The sequence below is a fragment of the Parasteatoda tepidariorum genome, chromosome 4 (genome assembly GCF_982258835.1).
Source record: "Parasteatoda tepidariorum strain Cologne lab strain chromosome 4, Ptep-v5.0, whole genome shotgun sequence".
Lineage (NCBI taxonomy): Eukaryota > Metazoa > Arthropoda > Arachnida > Araneae > Theridiidae > Parasteatoda > Parasteatoda tepidariorum.
In genome coordinates, this window is record NC_141758.1 from 35,186,973 (window position 1) to 35,212,514 (window position 25,542).

Below are 25,542 nucleotides of genomic sequence, written 5' to 3' on the forward strand. Positions count from 1 at the left end.
AATTTCAATAATAACAATAATTATTAAGGGGCCATTTTTTCTTTACAATGATCTAGAACAAAATAAGTAAGCAAAAGTTCGTTTCGACACTATACACATAATACCTTATTCAGTACTGAAAGAAACGATGAAAAAGAAACATCCTTTATTTTTTTCTCACATATTGTTTGCTTGCTGAAGGATATTTTTGTAAATTTTTGCCTCAGACCTGAAAAGGTTACTTCAGTTGAGTAGAACTGGAACTATCGTTTGCTTTATGAACTTGCCATTTGCGCTTATTACTATGTTTTTAAACAGAGTAGACGTTTAAACTGTTAAAATAATCTATTACAAATCGAAGCATAAATGAACAGGTTTATAAAGCAAACGATTTTTAGGTACTATACAGAAATAGCTTCTTTGGTGTCGAGGTAAACAGTCAAAAAAAATAATTTTTCTCTTTATTTTGATGATTTATTCTGTCTGACTAATTCACTTCATTTTGCTACTGCATGGCGAAATAATATGTAATAGTATTGCAAGAATCGTTTGCGTTCTTAATTTGTTTATTTTTTCTTACTACGTTGTTTTTTTAGGTTGTTTTATTGCCAGCGTAAATGTCAATTTAAGCATATATGAATTATTCCACAAAGTAAACGATAGTTTGATTACTATTCAGAAGTACTTTCGTCAATACCAAGGGAAAAAATAAAATGGAATCTTTCGTATCTTAATTTTTTTAAATTCTCTCTAAACTATATTTTTTTCATTTCTTTTTTTCCGTAGCATTGTCGAATTTAGTCTCAGAATGATCGCTTGTTTTATAAATTTACTCGTTTATGCTTATTACATAATTTTTAATTAATTTTAACCAATTAACTAATAATTTTTAACTAATTTTTAACATAATTTTTGATGTCTCATTGTTTTTAGCATTGTTCTGATATCCCATTGTTTTTAATATTGTTTAACATTGTCACAAATGCAACTCTATTTGCATACAATCTAAGTATTTTTAGAGAATTTTGAAAGATCACAAAATCAATGACTCAAATCTGTATTGAAAGAAATTAACAGAACTTATTCATTTTCGGCAGCTGTTTCATATCACCGATTTGACTAAGCTGATCAAAAGCAACAGAGTCACTAGCTTGAATTAGTGCCAAAATGAGTCAACAAGTTTTATTTGAATCAAAGGATTTGTATTAAATAATTCTGCTTTTAGACTTAACTGATATGAATCTTTAATTATTAAGGTTGATTCGAATCACCTCGAAGGATATGACTTAATCAAAACGACTGATTCACTAATTTCAACTAATTAATTCAAATCATTGATCAATTCAATCGTCAGTCTATGGAATGCTTGAATGTCATTTTTTTCTTCAAAAAAGTATTAAACATTAGATATACTTTGCCAACTTATAATATAGAATGCCTATAATGTTTTTCTTCAGTCTATGGAATGCCTTATCAGTGTGTGGAATATTAATAACTTCATACTTTGTTGTTTTGTCAGTCTATGGAATGACTATGTAAAATATTAATCATTTTATAATTTGCCGGTTGATTTTAGGCATCTCATAGAATACTAGATTTCATACATTGATGATAAAACAAACACATAAATGTATGCATTAGTTATATGCCAGTTTAACGGATATAATTCCAAAATAATTACTTTAAGTTTTTCATGCTGCAGTTCGGGAATATTCCACAGTAAGAAAATTTTATTCGGAGCTTGAGGTAGGTTGCTTTAGAAAGCCTTGTTTCAACTTTCTCAAGAAAATGTCAAGTTCAAACGGTGCATTTATTTTAGCAAGAAAGTGAATCCGATATACCTCCTTTAGAATTTAATGATGTCTTGTTTAAATAATGAGTGAGCAAAAGTTCTCTTATCAGTTGAGACAAGGGGTGAAAAGACTGAGAACTTCGCATCTTCTAACTTTCTCCTGAGGTTGTTTTGGCAAGTTTCCGCGTGTTTGTTGGCGCATTTCTTTTCTTGTTCAAGGTGCACAACAAATTGGATGCGACTCTTTACGACACCAATTTTAAATTTAACATCATCAAAATGCCGCCATCACATACATATTGCCCCGGCATCCGTTGGAGAAAAAAAAAATCGAGTTTGCTTAATTTTGAATACATTATCAGTGGCATGCATGGATACCGCCTAATCGATTGGATAGCTTTTTAATAAAAGGTTTAATTGGTGAAACAGCGTTATTATGTTTCAGAATTTGAGGAGCGAACTGAATGACCACGGGTCGTGAAGCAAAACTGAAATAAACTGCGAAAGTTATTCCGAGGGTGGTAAACAAAAAGAGGTACGTGTTAAAAATTTAAACTTAAAATGACCACAACTATAGAAAATGTTTAAAAAAATTTAAAAAAAAGAAACAAAAAAATAGACAATTTAGGTAAAATAATCGAATTACTAAATTTTGAATAGCGTTTTCAAACACGTACGATATTTTTTTAATACTAGAAATACTGAAATACCTTTGTTGTCCAAAAGCAACTGCATTGTGAAAGAATAACTAATGTATAAAGAAATTTGTTTAAAATTAATTTTTAATATTTTTGATATTATTTTCAGGTATATAACAAGTTATGAGTAAATATTAACAATAAAAAAAATTATATGTTGTACAAAAAGTCACAAAATTCTAAGAAATTGTGTCATCATTGTTTCTCTAATTGAAATTAAAAAGCAGTCAAAATGAATTCCTTGGGCAATCTAGTGTTAATTATTTTTTGTATCTTTGTGCTATATTTCTTTTACTTGCGCAAAAGGTCGAGAAAGGTGTACTTTAACATCTTTTAAAGCATAGATTCTCTCTAATAAATAATAATTCCTCCCGGATTTCATCTAAATCAACAGATTATAATCAATCGATACGCTGATTCAAATCAATATTAATGACTCGAACCACAAAATTGAATTGAATTATCCTATTAAAATAAGCTGATTCTACAGACTGGAATAAAAATCTGAAATATTAATTCTTTACTCTGATTCAAACGAATGGAATCAGTTTATACCACATGTTATATCATAAGCTGATTAAAACCCCTTGCGTAGACATATATTCGAATCATTTAAAAGATTCAAATCGCTGAATTTAATCATATTCAATTCAATTGTTGGTTCTTGAAATCCAGTTTTTAGTATAAATGTCATTACACGTAGAACGGCACGCATTTCAAAATGATTTCCATAACAGCATCATTATAACTTTCGGCCTCCAACCGGACACCCAACTCTTCCCAGACACGTAAATGTTTCGCACTTAATATTATTCCCATTTCAAGAATACCGAAATCGTAACCATTCCCAAATTTCAGGTCGGCAACCCTTTGTGGAAGAAAAGTGTGGGTGGAAAACTTTGATGGCGGTCATTAAGATAGGCCGGAGTTCTTATTAAATAGACACGTATCATTAAAACGAGGCCCAACACAACTAACTCCTTGTAAATAGACAAGTATCTCACACGGTTAAAATGTATCTTAACTGTTGAGAAGAAAGTGCAGTAAAAATCTGAGCCTTTTAGTAAGCAAAAACTAGCATGGAATAACTGTTTTTTTTAAACTCTTTTTTTGCAGTGGGAATCTTAAGTGTATTTCTTAAAGTACTTAGATACTTAGCACTTTAGAAGTGCTTGTTTACTCTTCACTTGCGCTTGCTGGTTTTATGAGTTCAATATGAAGCACTTTGAAGATTGGAGATAGTGTTTAACAAACTAGGGTTGAGTTTTCCATTGAATCTTTACTAGTCTGCATGATACTTTTATCAATTCAATCTGAAATTCAATAAATGCTTAAAGATAACATTGACTAAGATTGTTTAAACAGTTCGATTAATCTGCACTAATTGGTCTGATAGTTCAATTTATCTAGTATGAAATTCGATAATGATTATTTAAATAGTTAAACTATTACAGGCTACTTGATTGTGTTGTTAGTCCATTTTGAATTGTTAAATTCAAAATGTTTTTGGTCTACCTTTTTTTAAGCAGTTTTATCAATCCTTACTAGTCTACATGATAGTTTTATCATTTCAATTTGAAATTCAATAATGTTTCTAGACAACATTGACTAAGATTGTTTAAACAATTCGATTAATCTGTACTTGTTGGATTGATAGTTTAATTTATTTAGTATAAAGTTCGATAATGATTGTTAAAATAGTTGATATATTATAAGCGTTTAATAGCTACTTGATTGTGTTATTAGTCTCTTTTGAAGATTAACAAATTTTTGGTATAGTTAATCTCTTAAATAGTTCCATTCATCCTTACTAGTCTACATGATAGTTTTATCAATTCAATCTGAAATTCAATAATGATTAAAGATAACATTGACTAAGATTGTTTAAACAATTCGATTAATATGTACTTGTTAGATTATTAGTGTTTAATTTATTTAGTATAAAGTCTACATGATAGTTTTATCAATTCAATTTGAAATTAAATAATGATTAAAAATAACATTGACTAAGATTGTTTAAACAATTCGATTAATCTGTACTTCCTGGATTGACAGTTTAATTTATATTGCATGAAGTTCAATAATGATTGTGGAAATAGTTAAATTATTATAGGTGTTTAATAGCTACTTGATTGTGTTGTTAGTCCATTTTGAATTGTTAGATTAAAAATGTTTTAGGTATACCTTTTTTTTAAACAGTTCGATCAATCCTTACTGTTCTACATGATAGTTTTATCAATTCAATTTGAAATTCAATAATGATTAAAGATAACATTGACTAAGATTGCTTAAGCATTTCGATTAATCTGTACTTGTTGGATTGATAGTTTAATTTATATTAAATGAAGTTCGATGATGATTGTTTAAATATTTAAATTATTATAGGTGTTTAATAGCTACTTGATTGTGTTGTAAGTCCATTTTGAATTGTTAGATTAAAAATATTTTAGGTATACCTTTTTTTTTAACAGTTCGATCAATCCTTACTAGACTACAGGATAGTTTTATCAATTCAATTTGAAATTCAATAAATGCTTAAGGATAACATTAAGTAAGATTGTTTAAACAATTCGATTAATCTGTACTTGTTGGATTGATAGTTTAATTTACATTGTATGAAGTTGGGTAATGATTGTTTAAACAGTTAAATTATTATTGATCTTTAATGTCTACTTGATTGTGCTGTTAGTCCATTTTGAAGTTTAACAAGTTTTTTGGTAGAGTTAATTTTTTAATCAGTTCCTTTAATCCTTGCTAGTCTATATGATAGTTTTATCAATTCAATTTGAAATTCAATAATGATTAACGATAACATTAACTAAGATTGTTTAAACAATTCGATTAATATGTATTTGTTTGATTGGTAGTTTAATTTATTTACTATAAAGTTAGATAATGACTGACTATATCTAAAAGATTGTTTAAACAGTTAAATTTCTAGATGCTTAATAGCTACTTGATTGTGCTGTTAGTACAATGCAACAATGATTGGAAATTCTTTAAATTGTTCAATCTGCATTGTTCAAAATATTAGTTTTTTTAAAAATTAATTTAAAGATTTTTAATCAATATTAAGTATTTTAATCAATGTAATGTTTTAAACAGTTTAATTATTCTTTGCTTGTCAACTCAACAGTTTTTGTTGCCCCATCTTAAATTTAACAATTATGTCTAAACAGTTCAATAAATCTTTACTATTGTTATTGTTAGTTTCATTGATTCAAGGTAAAGTTTGCGATGTCTGGCTATATCCATTTCTAGATTATTTAAACAGTTGAACTCAAGTTAGTCAGCTATCAAGTTAGTAACTAATGTGACTCAAATTAGTTAGCCAGACTCAAGCAAACCCATTTTGGTCAGGTTGACTCAAATTAAATTTAAATTAATTTAACTAGGCCTAATTGATGAAATTAGGCTAATTGAACAAACAAGTTATTTTTCCCATATAGCCCAGACAATGGTGGCTCAGGGTATAGTGCGTTCGCCTTCCAATGAGGTAAATCGAGTTCGAATCCCAGAAATGGCTGATTGATATGATTTCTGCTCCCGGTTAGCACTGACCACAATGCTGACGTAAAATATCATCAGCGGTAGACGGATCGTGTGTTAGAATCTCCTTGTCATGGGGCTAACGATGAGAGGTTTTCGTGATTTTCCTTCCAATTGAAATCAAATGCGGGTTCGTGCCATCAAAAAGTTTTCAACGAAGGCTAGTTCATCATTGATCCATTAGTTCCCTTGTCTTCTGGGTGGGGTTTAAAATTACAAGAATGGGGAGTTGAAAATTGATAGTAGTAAACTCATAATTGAGTCGGCTGTTCAACACCGGTTATAAATTAAATAAAATTAGCCTAGACGTATGTGGGCTCATTGCAATAGAAATTTCTAGATTCCATTCCAATTAGCCTGACACTTTGCAAAATGCTGGGAAGCTTTGCAAAGAGCCTTGTTCAAGTAGGCTTAAGGAAAAATTTGGAAATTTCTTTACCTGCCAGTAGCTAATTGTAGCAAATTTAGTAGTGGTACCACGTTTTCAGAAAAAAAATTAAAAAACTATTTAAAATTCTCAAATGGTAAAAAAAACTATTGATAGCAGTAAATGTAAAGCGTTTCTTTTTAAGCATTTCCTGAAATATTACAAACATTACAATATTTATTTCTAAAATGAAGGAAAAATTTTCCTGACCTCTGGTAGTAGGTTTATGTTAAATTGAGTAGTGTATATGTTACCGTTAACGTGTGAAATCCGTTATTTCTAAGAATAACTAGGTATTTCATGAAATGACTAGACAAGTCAGTTAAAGTACATAAAATTGTTGAATTCTACGATTTAACTAGTTATTCTATAGAATAACGATTACTTGATTGTTAAAGTATGAAATACTCTCGAAAATTCGTTGAACCGGCTCTCAAAATTTTATGCAAACTTACTTCTGCAATTTTTTCATTGTCTGCAGTTTAACTCTTACATCTCATCGCATTCACTTATTTTGCCTTGAAATAAACATGATATTGGCCCCCCAAAGTCATATTTGTTTCTGAATATCCTTATGATAGTCGCAAGGTGAAAAATTAATTTTAAAATTTAATTAATTAATTTTTAAATTTTTTTCCACTAATTAAAATAATTAAACTTGTATTATTTGATTAAAAAAGACTTCATTCTCCTCAAAAATACACAGATTGGAAATAACAGTTGACATGTTTAAAGTGTTCAAAAATCGGTGCCCATTTTCAAGACTTGCCAGACGTGATAGCAAAGAGACAAAAATTATTTGAAAAATAAAACGTAAAGTTGCAAACGTTGAAATAAAACTGAAAAACTCTCAGTAAAAAATAAAGGAAAAATAAAAATAAGGGAGAAAATAAAAATAAACACGAAAAACAGAACAAGAAAAACCACTGTGGAGGAGAGAGGCAAATCAGGGCAAAATGCATTTCCACGCGTTATGGAAACGTAGTATAAAGTAAGATTCCAGGGCAGCTAGATGAGTTTTACTCTCACTATCTCCCTCTCTCGCTCAGCTACTGAGTTGTATTCTAATTTTGTTTCTCAATGGTTTTTCTTCTTCTGTTTTTCATGTTTATTTTCTCTCTCTCTCGGATACTGAGGTTTTTCTAGTTTAGTTTCTCACCTTCATTTTCCATTTTTTTATTGGCAATTTTCAGTTTCATCTTTCAAATCACTTTTACTTCTGCTCATTCATGTCTGGCAAGTCATGAAAAAGGGCGCCTATTTTCGAGCGCTTGAAACATGTCCACTTTTATTTCCAATCTCTGTGTTTTTGAAAGGAATTAGGTTTTATAATCAAGTATTATTTTACCGATTCAGTCTTTTAGGATTATTTATTTAATTAAATTTGTACTTCTCACGTGTCACAGGAATTAATTGTCACTGGAATTACCGGTCACGTGCTGCCTAGTGACACATTTGCCTTCTCCGACATAATATCTGCATCCGACAGTAGTAAGTTGATTACACGTTTAAATTTCTTTTGCAACTTCCTGCAGTATAAATATTTTAAGCGCTTTGTTTGTGCAAATATTTTTAGAACTCATAAAACTTTTTCTTCGAATATTTCATAATGACAAAACCTCAACTTTATCAGAAACGGTAAAAACAAAATAAGGCAAAGAGACGAAAAAGGGAAGTCATAAAACGGTCATGACCCTTAACCACACTCATCTAAACAAGGGCAGGATGAAATTCATACAATAATCAGATGGTAATGATATTCATATAAATACAAACGTTCCAAGTTCATGGTGCATTTATTCCGTAAGAGTCTTTGTTTTCAATACCAAACAGGTGATATCCATTTCGTGGCAATTTTTTTTTATAGAAACAAGGCACGTTTTATTTACAACTACACTTAAATATATTCGGAATAATAACAAAGTGAACCTCATAATCTAAATTAGATACTCGAATTATTATGTAATGTGTTTTTAGTTATGGTAACGAGAAATTTTTTTTTATATGGCTGTATTATCATTGGATAAAAAATCATAATGCTCATTTCCTTTAATGTGTCATAAAAATACAAAAAGCATTAAATAAAGTCGTCCATTTTTTAGATTTTTTCTTTCCTTTTCCATTAACTACAAAGAGAAGGCATGTACAAGAAAGAAAAAGTTTAGAACAAAAAATTGATTTAGGTATATAGTAAGCAGGATGTTTGCAACTCTACAACTGTAATTTATTCAAAAAAAAAATTTAAATCTATTCATATTTTCCCTTGTAAACTGAACTTAATAGAAGGTAAGTCTTCTTTGGTCCAAAAAAGTAATTTTTGATGAGCAAAATGTGATTTTAAATCAATTTTGATACTGAAGTTTTAAAAGACGGAAAAGGAAGATTAAGACTAATTTTTACCATGAATAGTTTTTTAAAAAATGCCAATAAAAAATATTTAGATTTTTATTAATACTATAGAAGGCTCAGCCCTGATCGCTCCGTTCCCCAACCCTTGTAGTTGCCTTTTATTCATCTTAGTTTTTGATTCCTCTAAAAAACACTTTTTTGAATATATTAAACCATAACAAAATGAACGATTACTTTAATTTTTCTCAAAGTTATTTAAGTTATCTCAAATGTATAATGGTTAAATCATAGCTTGTATTAGTAAAAGCTAATCAAAAGATTGAATTGCACTAAAGATTGATTGTTTCTAAAAAACAATTTTTTTTAAACACTATTTAAGAAAAGGGAGAAATTGCCGCAGGTGATTATTTAGAATTATATTTTCATTTAGAGAAATTCATTGCACATTTTGAAACTCTTTAAAAAAATATTGTTTTATTTTAAAAAAGTATACAAAAACTTATATTCGTAAAAAAATACAAAAAAACAAAAAATGCAAAAAACAAAAAACACAAAAAACTTTATTAAAACATTTTTCGTTATTTCATTTTTAATATATACATAATAACGTTCCGAATTTTCGATCTAAATGAAAATATACTTGAGTACTGAAATTTTTCAGTTCATTTTGAGTAAAAATATCAATTTTTAAACTTTTTTTAAAAATTTGTTTTATTTATTATTCATTTTTGTTTTTTCAAAAAGCATTTACAGCATTAAATCTAAATTTGTTTTTAAAAATTTCGTGAAGACAAAATAATTACTGATATTTTTCAAATTTTAGGAGTTATCTCTAACAAATTTCGCCATAATTTTTTTAAACTTTTTACAATCCTGTTAAGTTTCCTCACATTTGTCAAACCAGCCGAAATCAGTTTTCTTTTGAACGAACATAAAATACAGTATAATGAATAAAAATAATTTTTTTAATAAGGAAAAACGCTACAACACGTGAGCACAATACGTAAAATATTTCTTTGATTTTTTCAATATTTTCAAATCCCATCTACTTAAATGAACATGATTGTTCTTTTTTCAGTTTAATACTTTGCTGTGATAGCTGCGAGTACATACAAAAAGAGGCCGGGATAGCCTGGTTGGTAGGGAGTTAGGCCCACGTTCTAGAAGTGGTGAGTTCGATCCCCGTCAGCCGAAGACTCGCCCTGTTGTAAATGGTGACTGGTGAACGCTAAATTTGTTGGGTCGCAAATTCATCCAGGTCCCATAACAAATCATACCTCTGGGGGTACTGAATTGGAGATTGATCAGTTTCTGGTTCAGATCAAAATTACGATCTGTGGATGAATGAATGGATATCAGTCAGTCATAAAGGTTTGGCCTGGGTGTCTGAGACCGAAGGGGCCCTTTATTCATTCATCATGAAATCCGAGACATGAGGCAAATCCTTGAGGTGAAATAAAAGAAGTGAAATTGGAAAAAAATTAGCACATTTGCTTAGTTAAGTCCAAAGGACTAAAAAGGAAATTCCGGTAAGGCATGAAATGGATGTATGAATGGGCCCACCTTATAAACGGGCTGTGACGTGTGTGTGGCTGATGTCATATTCTTGGCCGTATATGGCGTCCCGCAGTGGACTGATCGTTAAGACACGGTTCCCAGCAGATCACCGAAGTCAAGCATCACTGGCTACGGTCAGTGTGCGGGTGGGTGACCACTTGGATCAGTCTGCGTAGGGACCGAGGGTGTGCGGTATTGGTCCTCGTTAAACTGTGCTACCGTAAAGTGCTCGACTTCGCGCGCAGGTCGTCGGGCTACCGAAACGGGGGTGCCATCCCCTCCGCAAAGGATCAAAATTGTGATGGCATGTCTTCGGATCATCCTCCGGGATGTTTCCCAGACCGTCGCCAATAGCCCATTGTGCAGCTCTAGTGCGACGTAAATTAACAACAACAACAACCGGCCGTATATGGCGACACAGAAAAACAGGAAACGCACCCTCTGCCTTAAACAAGCTTTGTTTCACAAAGCAGACTTACTGGATTGACAAGTGATATTAGAAACAACAACACATACAAAAAATTACCTAGTTGAATTAATTAATAAAATTAACTTAAAATTGCTCTTTCGAATAAATATTAATTTCGAAAGAAATTCATTTTAAATTCATAAATGAAAACGACTCATTCAGTAAGTAAAAGTTCAACTCTATCATTGTATTTTAGTGAGCAGAACCCACATTTTAATTTTTTTGCAAATTTAAGAGTTAACATTCGATAATTAGTTTGAAAAATATTATTCGTAAACATTGTACATTTTCTACTCATTATTGCAATTTCGAGTTTATATATATCTTATGGGATATCCCTAAAATGACTGATGTATTTAGAAAAATCAATAAAAAAGGGGAGTTTCGTGTTTTCTGAGTTAAGTGCAAAATTATGTCACTAGAATGTTAAAGATTATCCTAGTAACGATATAAATTGACTGCTCAACGCTGGTGACAAAATAAAATAAAATAAAAAAATAACAGATCAATAAAATTACATAAGTAAAGATTTTTTTTCCAAGACTGCAGCTGGAATTTTTTATCACATAAATTAAGAACATAATTATAATAAATAAACATAAGTATAACATAAATTAAAACCCTAGTTTTTTATGTATTCAAAGACAAAACACTTTATGTATAAGTTTCAAGGTAAAATATAGAAATATTGCTGATATATGAATTGTAATATTTTTATTACGCATATATAAATTAAAATTACAGATATATTACAATTGTTTGAAAATAATTTATTAAAAAAACATTTAGTCACAGATACAATTAAAAAAATGTTACTTGAAAGGATTCTTAGGAATAAAAGGAAAGAAAACAACAAATTTTATCAAGCATAGTACAACTATAAGTGTTGTGATGTTTTGCCGTCGTTGTAACATAACTAAAAATTAACGAATTTGAACTTAGATCTTAATAAATCTGCATAAAAAAGTTTGATGTTAAAATTTTAAGCCAAACTTGATACTTTTTCCTTGCTAAATTTAAAAATTCCCATATCTTAGATTCTATTTTCATCGAAAAGTCTCAATGTAAATTCACTCTTCCAATGAACTAGTTAATACTGATAACTGTTGTTTGGTTTAAAGATAAGACTTCAAGAATAAGAAATAAAATACTGGTGTAAAGAAAACATAGCTAAAACATGTTTCCTGCATTTACCATATCAATCTTGAATAAAGGTGTGTATGATTATTATTATATCTTGAATCATATCTTCATGTTATCAGTCAATTTATGGAAAAAGGTAAAACGATTGTTTACTTCTAAATTGAGTCAGTGTGTTAAATAACATTGAATAAGGATTGCAGTATTCGTGAATTCATTGAGTAACTAAAGATTAGCTTTTAAACACGGATTTTATTAAACTCTTATAAACGTTTTGACGTGCATTTTGAATATAAAGGATTACATTTTTATTTGGTGAGTGAAATATTTATTTAATGTTATTAAAATATTCAAATTTATCATAGAAAAAATAATTTATATTTTAAAAACATTTTTTTACTGGATACTTAGCCAAATTCCATCAACGAGTTATTACCCAGCAAACGATTTTTTACCAAATCTAAATCAAACGAAAATGTAGTCTTCGATTTAAAAAAAAGTGTAATAACTTCAAGCTGTTTTTATGTAAAGAATATGCAAATATTGCATCTAAATATATTATTATAGATACACGATACAAAATTTAATATAACGCACACAAAATAAAGCAACAAACATCACATGAAGGAACAACGTTCTCTGGAGAGGAAGTTCCACGATTAATGAAATGGAACTTTCCGTTTGTCAGGGAACTTACCCTCCTTAGAAAGTTGTTCCTATGCAATGATGCGAGCTTTGTTGCGTTATTTTGTGTTGTGCCTCAATTAAAAAGTATTGTAATACATTTGAAAATGCGAAATTTGTAGATTTTTTTCCTAAGAAAAACAATTTAAAGCAATTATAGTAGTGTTTCATGGGGTCCAGAAATAAAGTAATACGTTAATTTAATTATTAAATAATCGGTCTTGTAATTTAGTACGATTGTAAAAATATTTTTTCTTGTTTGCTCACATTTTTAGACGTTGGAAGTTTTGTGACATTTAACATTGAGTCCCGAGTTTCTACGAATAAGAATTTTAAGCGCGGTATTAGTACCGATGTTAAAAATTCTGGTTAATTAATCTATAATAATCTCCAAACCTTAAACTGATCATTCATATGCATACTCAAAGCAAGAATTTTTCTCTCGTCTCTAAGACATAAATGATATCACAAAAACTAAAAGAAGTTCATTGGATTTGGATCAAAAGCTACTACCTATAAATACTCTCCAAAGCAGCAACAATAGATCATATACGTCATGCGTAGAGGAAACACTGTGTTCAGTTAAAAGCATTCCAGAAATGCGAAGCTTTTCATCTTCTCACCAGGTGACACTGATTTAGTTCCATTTTATGATGCCCCGTTGAAATTTTGATTAAGCGCATCCTTTGAATCCGCAGTGTGCTTGACAATTCTTCTTATACATGTCACTGTGCTAACATTCATTTATTTCTGTAACGCATTTCTTTGATCTTTTTAAATATAGCACTGTGGCAAATATAGCGTTGGTGTCTGGGTTTAGAAAAGAAGTGCCAACTCTTCGCTATTCAATCGGCAGTTAATTTATGATTGATAGTTGCCTGCTGATAGTTTGTAAAAGAAATTAAGGAACTTTTAAGTGAATTTGAAGAAACAGAATCTTCGTGACAATCTTCCTGTCACTGTGCTAACATTTATTTATTCTTTTTTGTGACGCATTACCTTAGATCATTTTTAATATAGCACGTTCTCAAATGCATATTATCGCAGCTGATAGTTGATTAAGTAGAACGTGCTAAGTGACTTATCGTTAAATATGAAAGAAAAATCATCAAGATAATCTTCCTGTCACTGTGCTAAAATTTATTTATTCTTTTTTGTAGCTCATGTTCTTGGATTTTTTTTAATCTAACAAATTTTCAAATATCATTATTGTATCTGATAATTGATTTAGCATTAGCACGTTAGTTGATTATCACCTTCTATAGAACGTGCAAAGGGACATTGTTTCGATGACTTTTCAATATTATTCTCCGATCTTGGTTTCGGTGACTTTTCTATAATATTCTCCAATCTTGGTTTCGATGACTTTTCTATAATATTCTCCAATCTTGGTTTCGACGACTTTTCTATAATTTTCTCCGATTTTGGTTTCGATGACTTTTCTATAATATTCTCCGATCTTGGTTTCGGGGACTTTTTTATAATATTCTCCGATCTTGGTTTCGATGACTTTTCTATTATATTCTCCGATCTTGTTGCCTCTCATTAATTTTTGTGACGCATTTTCTTAACTTCTTAACGGTAACTGTCAAGTTATGTACTTGATAGTAGCCGGCTAATAGGTAACTTAGTAGAACGTGTTAAGTAACTTTTCAGTAAACTTGAAGGAAAAATCTTCCCCTCGCTTGTTAACTTTTGTCACCCTTATGATAACGTTTACTAATTTATTTCTGCAACTTCTTTCCCTGATCTTTTTAAATACAAATTTTCCCCCGTATTTTTAATTACTATATTTCCCTGATCTTTTTAAATACATCTAGCACATTGGCAAATATATCGTATGTATCTGTGCTTAGAAAAAAAATGCACACTTTTAATTACCAGCCTGGAACTGACAAGTTATGTATATGCAAAGCTGATAACTGCTACACTTTTCAAAAGATATTTTATATTGTGGTGTTCAATTAAAATATAAAGCATTCAGAATAATTTTGCCGACATTTTAAAAGCCGCCCTATGAAATACTTGGAACAAAGTAGATTTCATTTAACCTTTAGAATCATTTCTACTTTGTAGTGGTATGGAAAATGACTTTAAATCAAATTTGCATTAAAAAAAAGAAAATAATACATTAAAACATAAACTTTTCTAAGACTGAAATAAATTTTACAAAAAAGTGTTGGTATTCGGCAGCCCTGTTCTTGAAAGTTGACTTTGTAAAGCATATTAAGTTACTTTCGTGAATTTGAAAAACAAATTGTAATGAAATATATAAATGCATTAAGATAGTATGTAGAAATCTTATTTATTTATTGATTTTACTAATTTGAATTGATTTTGATATTTTATTCATTATTAAAGCAGCTCTTCGTCAAAACGCTTATTTTCCCAAAAACGAAAAAAAAAAAAATCAGAAGCAAAAAATCGGAAATTTTTCTCTAAAGGGAAAGAATTGGGATTAGCATTGCGTATACGGATATAAAGTATAATTTAATAAGAAACGAAATCTCTTTATACGAAATCATCTGAATAAAATGCGATTTTTTTTTTTTGAAGACGTCGATGATTCATCTTTTTTTTTTTTTTTACGAAATTGAATCATTGACATCTCAGTAGAGCATTGAATTGTAATCTATGATAACACAGTCCACTTCAAGCATAATAGTTTTTGTTGTTTTTCTCAAGATTGCATATGAACTCATTTACAAGTAAAAAATGTAGCACATTCATTGCAATTTTTAAAAAAGAGTTAAGATATTTATTTGTTAACTTTTGTTTCTTCCAATTTTATAGTAATCTACGTCACACGTGACGTATTCGGATCTGTTTCGTTTTTATTTTTTTTGTTGCTTCTATTAAGTATGATATAATGAGGGATTACTGTTACATCATTATTTTTCAATGTAATAAGCTTCGTTATAAAACGTATATTTATATTTCTACTTCGCCATAGGCAAGTGTGGTTCAATAATTGATAGTATTTTGTTAAAAGACTATTCTAACTATTATTATTATTGTCTGGCTTTAGTTTTTCAATTATCTTGGTTATGTAATGCACTCCACATGAACTTCTTTTGTCTTCCAGAAAGTGCAATAAAACAAAGTGACTGAATATTATTTTATAAGACTCTAAAGGTTAAGGAACAAATTCTTACAAGCAAAATGTTTCGCACAGATATCGCAGTGGCGAAACTCGTGTACAAAATTAGTGGAGATGAATTTCTTCCTTATGTATGTATTTCTATCTTTTTTCTTTCAGTAAGGCAACCAATGGACCCGTCTTGCGTGGATGCAAGACAAGGGCGCCAGTAGAGGAATGCAGAAAGCTCTGTTACCCACCTCCACGTCCCAGAAGAGCCCCTCTATCAAGAATCACTTGAAGAACTGCATCGACGATGGTTACTGCTCTTCTACAAGTACGCCCAAGTCCTCAGGTCAGCACCAATCTCTTTTCTTTTTACATTACAGAAATGGCTATCATTTTCAATAGCAGTTATTTTGTATCTGTATGCAAGCGTTATTACGCATTATGTTTCGGTTTAAAGTTCTAGAACTTCTGAGAAGGGTAGGGTGCATCTGGACGTCTCGAAATCACGTAGCAATGCAGAGTCGGAGATGCTTGCCTAAAGGGGTAGATGAAGATTGCGCGGGAATTCGAGGAATTTGATATGAGCCTAGATTACTCCAAAATATTCGAATTTCCGTGAGTCGTAAATGACAGGCAGTGCTGGATTACCCATCGGGTCAGACTAGGCCATGGCCTGAGACCCCCAATGATTAAGGGCCCCTTTAAAGTGAATTTTTTGAAAATGATTTTCAAAAAATTAAGAAAAAGCAATGATATAGTAGCGTTGATTTTGTAAAGTTTTAATAAATTTCAATTTTTTTTCAAAATGTTACGATTATTTTTTAGTTCTAATTTAACAAAAGAAAGTAAAATTCAATTTATTATTATTTATTTTAATTTTAAATATGCTTTCTTAAATGAAATATATATAAATACTTTTATATTTGAATAAATAAAAAAATATACGAGGAAAAAAATTTAATCTAAGGGCCCCAAAAATTTGAATGGCCTAGGGCCCCGTGTACCCTTAATCTGGCACTGATGACAGGTCTGTATTACAGTCAATAAAAAAAAGATTCGAACTTTTTCTTTTATCTATGTTCCTTTAGTTTTTGCACATTCATTAATGAAACAAATGTTCACTTACTGTCTTTTCCTTTATGATACTTCTGCAAACATCACCGTTTAAAGAAAGCATTACCGACCCTGCATTGCTGCCTGATTTCGAGTCTTTAGCATACACCTTACCTCTCTTAGAAATTCTGAAACATTTAGCTGAAACATCTTGTATATACAGTTAATCTTGTATATCATGAAAATAAAGGGCTACATTCAAACAGGGCCAGATTAAGGAGAGGTGTCTACTAACTCAAATGGAAGATTTTTTTAACAATTAACAATTTTAACAATTAACAATTTTAACAATTAATAATTTTAACAATTAACAATTTTAACAATTAACAATTTTAACAATTAACAATTTTAAGAATTAACAATTTTAACAATTAACAATTTTAAGAATTAACAATTTTAATGATTAACAATTTTAACAATGAACAATTTTAACAATTAAAAATTTTAATTTTGATAAATAGCTTAAACTTCAATTTTAATTGAATTTTTTTTAAAAATTTTTTAACTTTTTAAAAAGAGATCATTTTTAAATTTGTAAAAACCAAGAAGAGACAATTTAATAAAAAATAAATTTCTTTTGAAATACTCATAACTTTAGGGTGTAAAATAAATTGTTATTTTATTGTTAAGTAATGTAGATTGTAAAAAACTATATTATTTATTAAAAATAATATTAAACAATCAAATAAAGAAGAACAAATTGTAATTCAAATTCAGTGACAAATTATAATTCAAATTTAATCTATTAAAAAGAATCAAAGTAATATTTTTTTAAAAACAAGTATTTGTTACAGTAAGCATAATTTAACCTACAAGAACAATTTATCCTATGTGTATGTAATTTTTAACCATGCAATTTTTTTGATGCAGAATAGCTAAAAAAATTTTTAGGCACTCTAATATGTTTAGGAAAATAGGGATAACACAAATATCATTCAAGAATGAATAATTAGAATTAGGTTTTAAAAGTTCTGTGTAAAATAAAAAATAAGGTACATAAAAATGGATTTTCAAAAAAAAAAAAAAAAAAAAAAAAAAAAAAAAGTGAAAAAAACTTTTAACTTTCTTATACTATAATTAAGTTTCATTCGTTTTAACTATACTTATAGTACCTACAGCTAAACATATGTATGAATAATTTCTTGTTTCTTCCCGAGTACAGGAAAAAATAAATTTTTCCAGAAAGAAATAGTGAGGAGTGCAAAACATTTTTAGTAAAGTGTTAAATTCTCCAGTTCTTCTTTTCACTAAAATTAAAAGTTTAGAATAAAAATAAATAAAAGCTTGTTATTGTTGTGGGGTATATGCAGTTTTATTTCATTGTTGTTTATCTTATTCAGTTTCTAGGACACGAGCTCAACTGAGTCGTAGTCAAAACAATCGAATGATGCATAAAATAATGCGGACAATACGAACGTTTGCTATAAAAAACTACGCACGTGTTATCCAAGCTATAAAAAAAACTACACCAAACTGCTCTTTAAAATGAATTTAAGAAATCGTGTTTGCTAAATTTAAAATTCTAGTTTATGTTCGTTGAATGATTTCTTTTTAACGACTAAGGACGATCAGCATTATGGAATTTTTGAAATATCATTTTTTTTTTTATATTTCTATCAAACATAAAAAAGACAATAGTCTAAAACCATTTCTCATTGTTGCCGTCGCAGTTTTATTTGTTATGAAAATCACATGGTATGGTTTCTTAACCCTTTCGGTATTAATGACTGTATACGTCACAGAGATTGGATTTCACTTTCTATTGTGGCATTCTCGGTTCCCAATTTTTTCTGTCCCAATTGGGAACCCTAGAGCAGCGGTTCCCAATTTTTCGGCTATGCAACCCTAAATAATTAACCTTTTTTCAGCGGAACCCCTATTTTTTATACTAAGTACGAAAATTTGCGGATTAATTTTTAAATTTTATAGATTATTTAATTTTATAGATAATTGGTTAATTGTGAACGCATTAGCCAATATACGACTATACTTTATTATGAATATTATTTACTACTTTATTATTTTAATAATAAGAGGCAACTGTGGTAGTTCAGAGAAATAGAGAGTTCGCCATTCAATGAAGTAACCTAGGTGTGAATCCCAGTGTTGGCTGGTTGATACGAATTCTGCTCTCGGTTTGCACTGACCGTATTGCTGGAGTAAAATATTTTTTTTATTTCCAATGAGCGGCACAATCAGTCTTCCCGATAGGCAGACCTAGTGCGTTCTCCAGAAGTGGTATCTACTCTTTCAGGACCACCACAATGGGTGAGATACCGTTGGCCATGTTAATTTGGACGTCTAGTTTCTGCCACACTAGATGGCAGCAGCACCGAGACTCTATTTGGATGCTAAAGTGCACTAGGAATTTAATTTTGCCGGAAATGCCAAGAGCCAATAAGGCATTGCAGGGATCTGTAACATGCCGCTCATACGACATGGCAGCTGAGGATTTTCTGCATCCCGAAAATCCGGTGTCTGAGCCGGGGATCGAACCCGCAGACTTGGGCTCAGAAGGCCGACGACAAACCAACTGCGCCACCCAACCACCTGGAGTAAAATATACTATCAGTGATATACGGATCATTGGTTGTTGAATTAACCGTAGGAGATTTTCGTAGTTTTTCCCTCCATGTAACGCAAATGCGGATTAGTTCCATTAAAGAGTCCTTTTTTATTTTTATCTCCTTATCCTAATGAAGGATTTACCTTGTCTTCTGTGTTAGGTTCAAAAGTGCACGACTATGCAGTTTAGCATTGATAGTCGTTAACTCAGAACTGGGTCAGCTGCTCAACACCGGTTGTAAAATATAAGAGGAAATAATTTTTTTTTATCATTAAATTAGGTTTCATGTCCGACTGTTGATTTCTTAATCCAGGAACCGAATCTAGTCTAGTAATTTATTTTTAGCGTATTTACATAAGCTGAAAATTAATAAAATAAGTTGAATTATGATTTTCATTCATTTGAAAACTATCCAAAAATTGTTTTAAATGCTGAAAATGATTATTTGGGAAACATGCAGTTTCATAAATGAATCTAGTTATTTTAATGTGAAAAAAGCTCTATAGTAAATACTATTGCAATTTGTTTTACAAAGACATGTTCTTTTCATTATTTTTTCAATACGTTATTATTAGAAGAATTTTTTTTCAAAAAAAATTCTTTCTTTCTTCGATTTTGTGATAAACATATTTCAGAGGTATATAGCCTATTTACTCAAAATTATTAAGAAGTAAATAAGTTATACCACATTTAATACAAAATATAGATTATATGGGATAAAATATGTAAAAATTTGTACATTTGAGTATAGTATAAAAATCATTTAATTGGTTAAATTTGCTTTTCAGTTTTGTATTTTTGCCAAATGATTGTTAATAAGACTATAATTTTGAAAACCAAAAAGTTTCGGTAAACTATTACCACTTGAGCAAAAAAGTTACCAAATGAACGGTTTAAGTACCACAAATTTTGGCTTTTAATTTCAGAGTTATGGTTGTTTAATTTTTTTATTAGATAATTTGCGGACTAACTAGAAAATTAGAGAAAGGAAACTATTTTTTGCCTTTTTTTGTCACTCCATTGAATCTGCAGATTAACTAGATATTCTGAAGAATAACTAATTTCTACATTTAGCGGTTACTTGTAAATAATACGACAAGATATATGGCAATGAAGCAATAAAGAAAACGAAGGAAATAAAAATAAAAATATGACCACCGAAGCCGTCCTCTTCAGGGGGTACCGGCCTTGGAAGCCATAAAATAAACTCTTTTCTATTGAGATAGAGGACAAATGCCAAAATTAGCTCTCACAGTACCCCGAAGGTCTTGTAGAAGTCCAGGAAAAAATACAAGAAATACAAAAAACCCAAATCAGACAAGAAATTCAAACAAAATCTTGAGAAAATAAAAAAAAAATTATTGAAATTTTCTTTTCTTTTTCGTGTGAATTTCGATAGTTTTTTATAACCTGCTTTGTCGTTTGAAATAACAGATTCTCTCAGTTAGTGGACTTTTTTTTTTTTTTTTAAAAGCAAAAAAAAACCTTTTGAGCAAAAAAAAAAAATTGTATTAACTTTTTTTAAATGATAAGTATACATATCTGCCATTATCAATAATAAGCTTAATAATCATAAATGATAAATAACGACCATCTACTTAACCTTGAAAAATAAATCAGCTTAGCAACACTATAAGTAACCAATGATACTTTATCAACAATCGGATCTTTCAGTTCATTTTTCATTATTAAAAGAAAACTCCTTTCCTGGAAAAACAATAAGAAAGCTTGAAGTCCTATCAAATAAAATCTGAAAATTCATTTCACATTGAACTAAAAAACGAAGATCAAATACATGTTTTCAATATTATAAATCAAAGCAGTATTAATGTTATTTTGAAATATTTTTTAATAGAAATATAGCTTGAAATAAACATCAATTTTGATATTTATCAAAAACTGGAATCTAAACAAATCATTAAATTATCTTATTAAATTATTATTTTTAAGGAAAAATAACACAAAATTATTCGCATTGAAACTTCTAGCGTTTTATTATATGCATCAATTCAATTCAAAACCTCAACTTATTATATATCAAGTGAAACAGAAAATTGTTTTCTAGTAAATTATAATGTTTTTTTTTTTTTTGAATTTTTAGTTTTTAAATAATGCCAGGTGTTTGTCACACTCATAACCACTATAACGTCTCTAATTTTTAACAAATTTCAATGAAAATTTAGCAGCAATTATATTACCAATATAGTTTTCGTTGAACGCGAAATTTTTTTATCATTGGAAGAATTCGAAAAGATTATTAGATTCAGAAAAGACTATTAGATTTAGAAGCAAATTTCAAACTTCCACAATTCTAATTTTCTATTCAAAACTCCAAATTATTTTAATTCAATCGATTCATAAAGTTGCTTTCTAATCGAATTAATATCGAATTAAAAGATATTACTCTTATTTTCAAAATTTAGTTGGTATTTTTTGCACCAGATGGCCTTTAATCACAAAGCAGTGTTTATGACATTCGTGACCACTATAATTGCACTAGTTTTCAACAGTTTTGAATAAAAGTTTAACAGCTTGTGTTAATAATATTGTTTCCGTTAAACGATTTTTATTTTTTATTTTCAAAATATTTAAAAATAAATTTGTACTTTAAAAACGATTTTTTATACATGAATTGCACAGTGGTGTGTATGAACTTCAACATTATTGTTCTCTTTTCCAAGTGTTCCCCGTTCGTAAAATTGTAATCGAGTTAAAATTGTTTTAAAGTGCCATCTTAATCATAAGTAATACTAGATCTGAAAATAACCACTCCTCATGTGGCAAGCCAAAGAAAAAGAAAAAAGGTGGTGACTTAAATTAAACTTTTTCCCATGTTTTTTTTCTTTTAATATTTTTTTCGAAAATCGTTTAAAGCGAAACATTTATCAAGGCAGGAAGATTCTGGGAAGCAGAATTTTCAATAAAATATGCAATGCCTCCATTAAAAATTTCGATCCTTCAGTTTCCATCAGTTTGGGATGGAAAGATTCATGTGAAAGGAAAGTTTTTTTTTTAAACAATTCACATATTTCAAAGTTCATATTCAAATTCATATTCAAAATTTTGATCCTTCTGTTTCCATCAGTTTGTGATGAAAGATTCATGTGAAAGGAGAGTTTTTTTAACAATTCACATATTTCAAAGTTCATATTCAAATTCATATTCAAAATTTCGATCCTTCAGTTTCCACCAGTTTGTGATGGAAAGATTCTTGTGAAAAGGGAGCTCCTTAATAATTCACATATTTCTAAGTTCATATTCAAATTCATATTCAAAATTTCGGTCCCTCAGTTTCCATCAGTTTATGAAGGAAAGATTCATGTGAAAGGAGAGCTTTTTTTTAACAATTCACATATTTCAAAGTTCATATTCAAATTCATATTCAAAATTTCGATCCCTCAGTTTCCATCAGTTTGTGATGAAAGATTCATGTGAAAGGAGAGTTTTTTAACAATTCACATATTTCGAAGTTCATATTCAAATTCATATTCAAAATTTCGATCCCTCAGTTTCCATCAGTTTGTGATGAAAGATTCATGCGAAATTAGAGTTCTTTAACAATTCACATATTTCAAAAGTTGCCACTGTTATATATCAAATGTATTTTGCCTTCCAGAATACTTTTAAATAAAAATACTGGAATTAAAGAACTTCTACAAAATTCTGTCACACATTTATAATATTTTAATAATTGAGTTAACTTTTTATAGCCGTAGATTATTTCTAATATGATTTTTTTGAAATATATATACTTTAATCCAAACAAAAAAAAGGTTTACAAAGAGTAGATATTTAATGAAAAGGACCAATAGATATCGGAGATCGACTCATTAAATCAGAGGAAAAGTAGCCACTAAGTTATTAGAATCCACTGGCCGCTGGCAGCCAACTGAAAATTTAAATTTTCAGCTATAAGTAATACCGAGCAATCTGAAAACGGTCTATACCGAAATGGACTGATTGTAAGGATACGGTTCTCAGTAGACCACCGAACTCAAGCAAATCTGGCTGAGGTCAATGAGCGGGTGGGTGACTACTTTGATTACTCTACCATAAGCCGAGGTGTGCATCCCCTCTGAAAAGGATCCAAATTGTGATGGATCCTCAGGGATGTTTACCAGGCTTTCAAAAAGAGTCCATAGCGCAGCTCTAGTGCGACGTTAATTAAGTAGAATAGTACTGCTACTAACAGGAAAACTCAAAAGTAAATAAATTATGAAATTATATACATTTAATAGGCTTTTATATAAGCAATGGAATTTTTTTGCTTTTGTTAATTAAATCGATTAAATCTCAAGAAAAGGAAGATGAACAAAAATTTTAAAAATATGTTAAATAGTTAGTGATCTTCGAAAAAAATATAAAAACTGCTAAATGTATTTAAAAAAATTACTTCGAAAAGAGTTTTTTTAGTTTTAAATTACATAGATTAGAACTGATAGGTAAAAAATTAGGTTTTAAATAGGTATTATATTAATTAATAAAACAACGAAAAAAAATAGTACGGTACTATAAAAGAAGAAAGGCTATGAGTTATTGTTTTTCTGCTCAGCCTAATAGTTACTCAAAATATTGTTAATTATCGGAATTATATTAGTATTAAAATATAAAATTCACAAAAATTTTTTATTCATTCATGTTTAAAACTTTATCAGTAATTGATTTTAAAATTAAAGAAATTTCAATGATGAATAACTGTTTCTTATACATCTAAATAACTGCAGATTTGAAAAATTATTGTTTGAATGAATTTATTTTTAAAGCAGGAAAAGACACATTTTTTTCATGCTGTCTTTGATAACCATAAATTACCAAACGAATATAATCATATAACCTTTGATAACCATAAATTATTAAGCGAATATAACCATATAACCTTTGATAACCATAAATTTTTCAACGAATATAACCATATAACCTCCGATTACCATAAATTAATAAACGAATATAACCATATAACCTTTGATAACCATAAATTATTAAACGAATTTAACCATATAACTTTTGATAACCATAAATTATTAAAGGAATATAACCATAAAACCTTTGATAACCATAAATTATTAAACGAATATTACCATATAACCTTTGATAACCATAAATTATTAAACGAATATAACCATATAACCTACGATAACCATGTATTATTAAGCGAATATAACCATATAACTTTTGATAACCATATATTATTAAACGAATATAACCTTTGATAACCATAAATTATAACCAAAAATTAATATCATTCGAGAACTTTTGACTGTATATTTTCATTGAACAATGCGTATGTCTAAACATTGTTCTAAGAATGTGTGTTTCGCAGTCACTATAAACTTTCTAATTCTTAATTGTTCATTTTTTCTAATTTTCAATGTATTTGATTAAAAAAACAGTTTGTATTTAATTAACGTAGTTAGCTTTTACAGTTTTAAATTAATTAAGATGATGAATTTAAAAAAAAAATGAACTTTAAACGATGAATTGTTTTTCTATTCTAACATAAAAATGCTTATAACACCATTGCATGCAAGACTTTCATTTCGCATTTTATTCTTATAAGATATCCAAATCATGTAAATGTGAGGGGAGAAAAACTTAAAAAAGGCCAGAAAATTCATTATTTTGAAATCATAAATATTTTGAAGCTTTATTAAAATAAGATATGTTAATGAGTAGCAAAATTTTTGGCATACAGATACAAAATTCGTTTATCCAAAAGTAATTCTATGCAAAATAAAACTTTTAGTATATATTTTTTCATTTTATTTTATTTAATAATACTCGAAAAAAGTTTGAATTGTAAGGTCTACAATGTCTGACATCATTTTAAAGAAGGAATGTAATTCTACATGACAAAATACGAAATTTGAACAAAATCGGCCGAATAGTTCCTGAGAAATCTAACTTTAAGTATCTGATATCTTTTTGAAATTCAATTTCTCAGGAACTGTTCGGCCGATTTTGCACAAATTTTGTATTTTTCCATGCCAACCACCTGTTTATTCAAGATATTCTTGTTGTTCTATTTTTACATAAAAATGATTAAAACTCCAGTATATGCAAAACTTTTATTTCACATTTTATTCTTATAAAATAGCCAAATCATTTAAATGAGGAGTAAAAAAAGCCTTAAA

The 25,542-nt window shown here is 29.2% G+C and overlaps 1 protein-coding gene across 4 annotated transcripts in view; it reads left to right on the plus strand.

Annotated features, from left to right (window-relative positions):
• LOC107445150 (sodium-dependent dopamine transporter) overlaps window positions 1-25,542 on the plus strand; it is a 171,032-nt gene that overhangs the window by 76,458 nt on the left and 69,032 nt on the right. For 2 of the 4 annotated variants that reach the window (XM_043053562.3, XM_043053561.3), the window contains exon 2: window positions 15,904-16,078. In XM_043053562.3, the coding sequence (XP_042909496.1) occupies window positions 15,934-16,078 (145 nt within the window). In that variant the 5' untranslated portion in view covers window positions 15,904-15,933. Of the gene's footprint in view, window positions 1-12,010; window positions 12,035-12,125; window positions 12,276-15,903; window positions 16,079-25,542 lie in introns of those variants that run through there. The other 2 variants (XM_087160910.1, XM_043053563.3) reach the window with 2 other exon arrangements.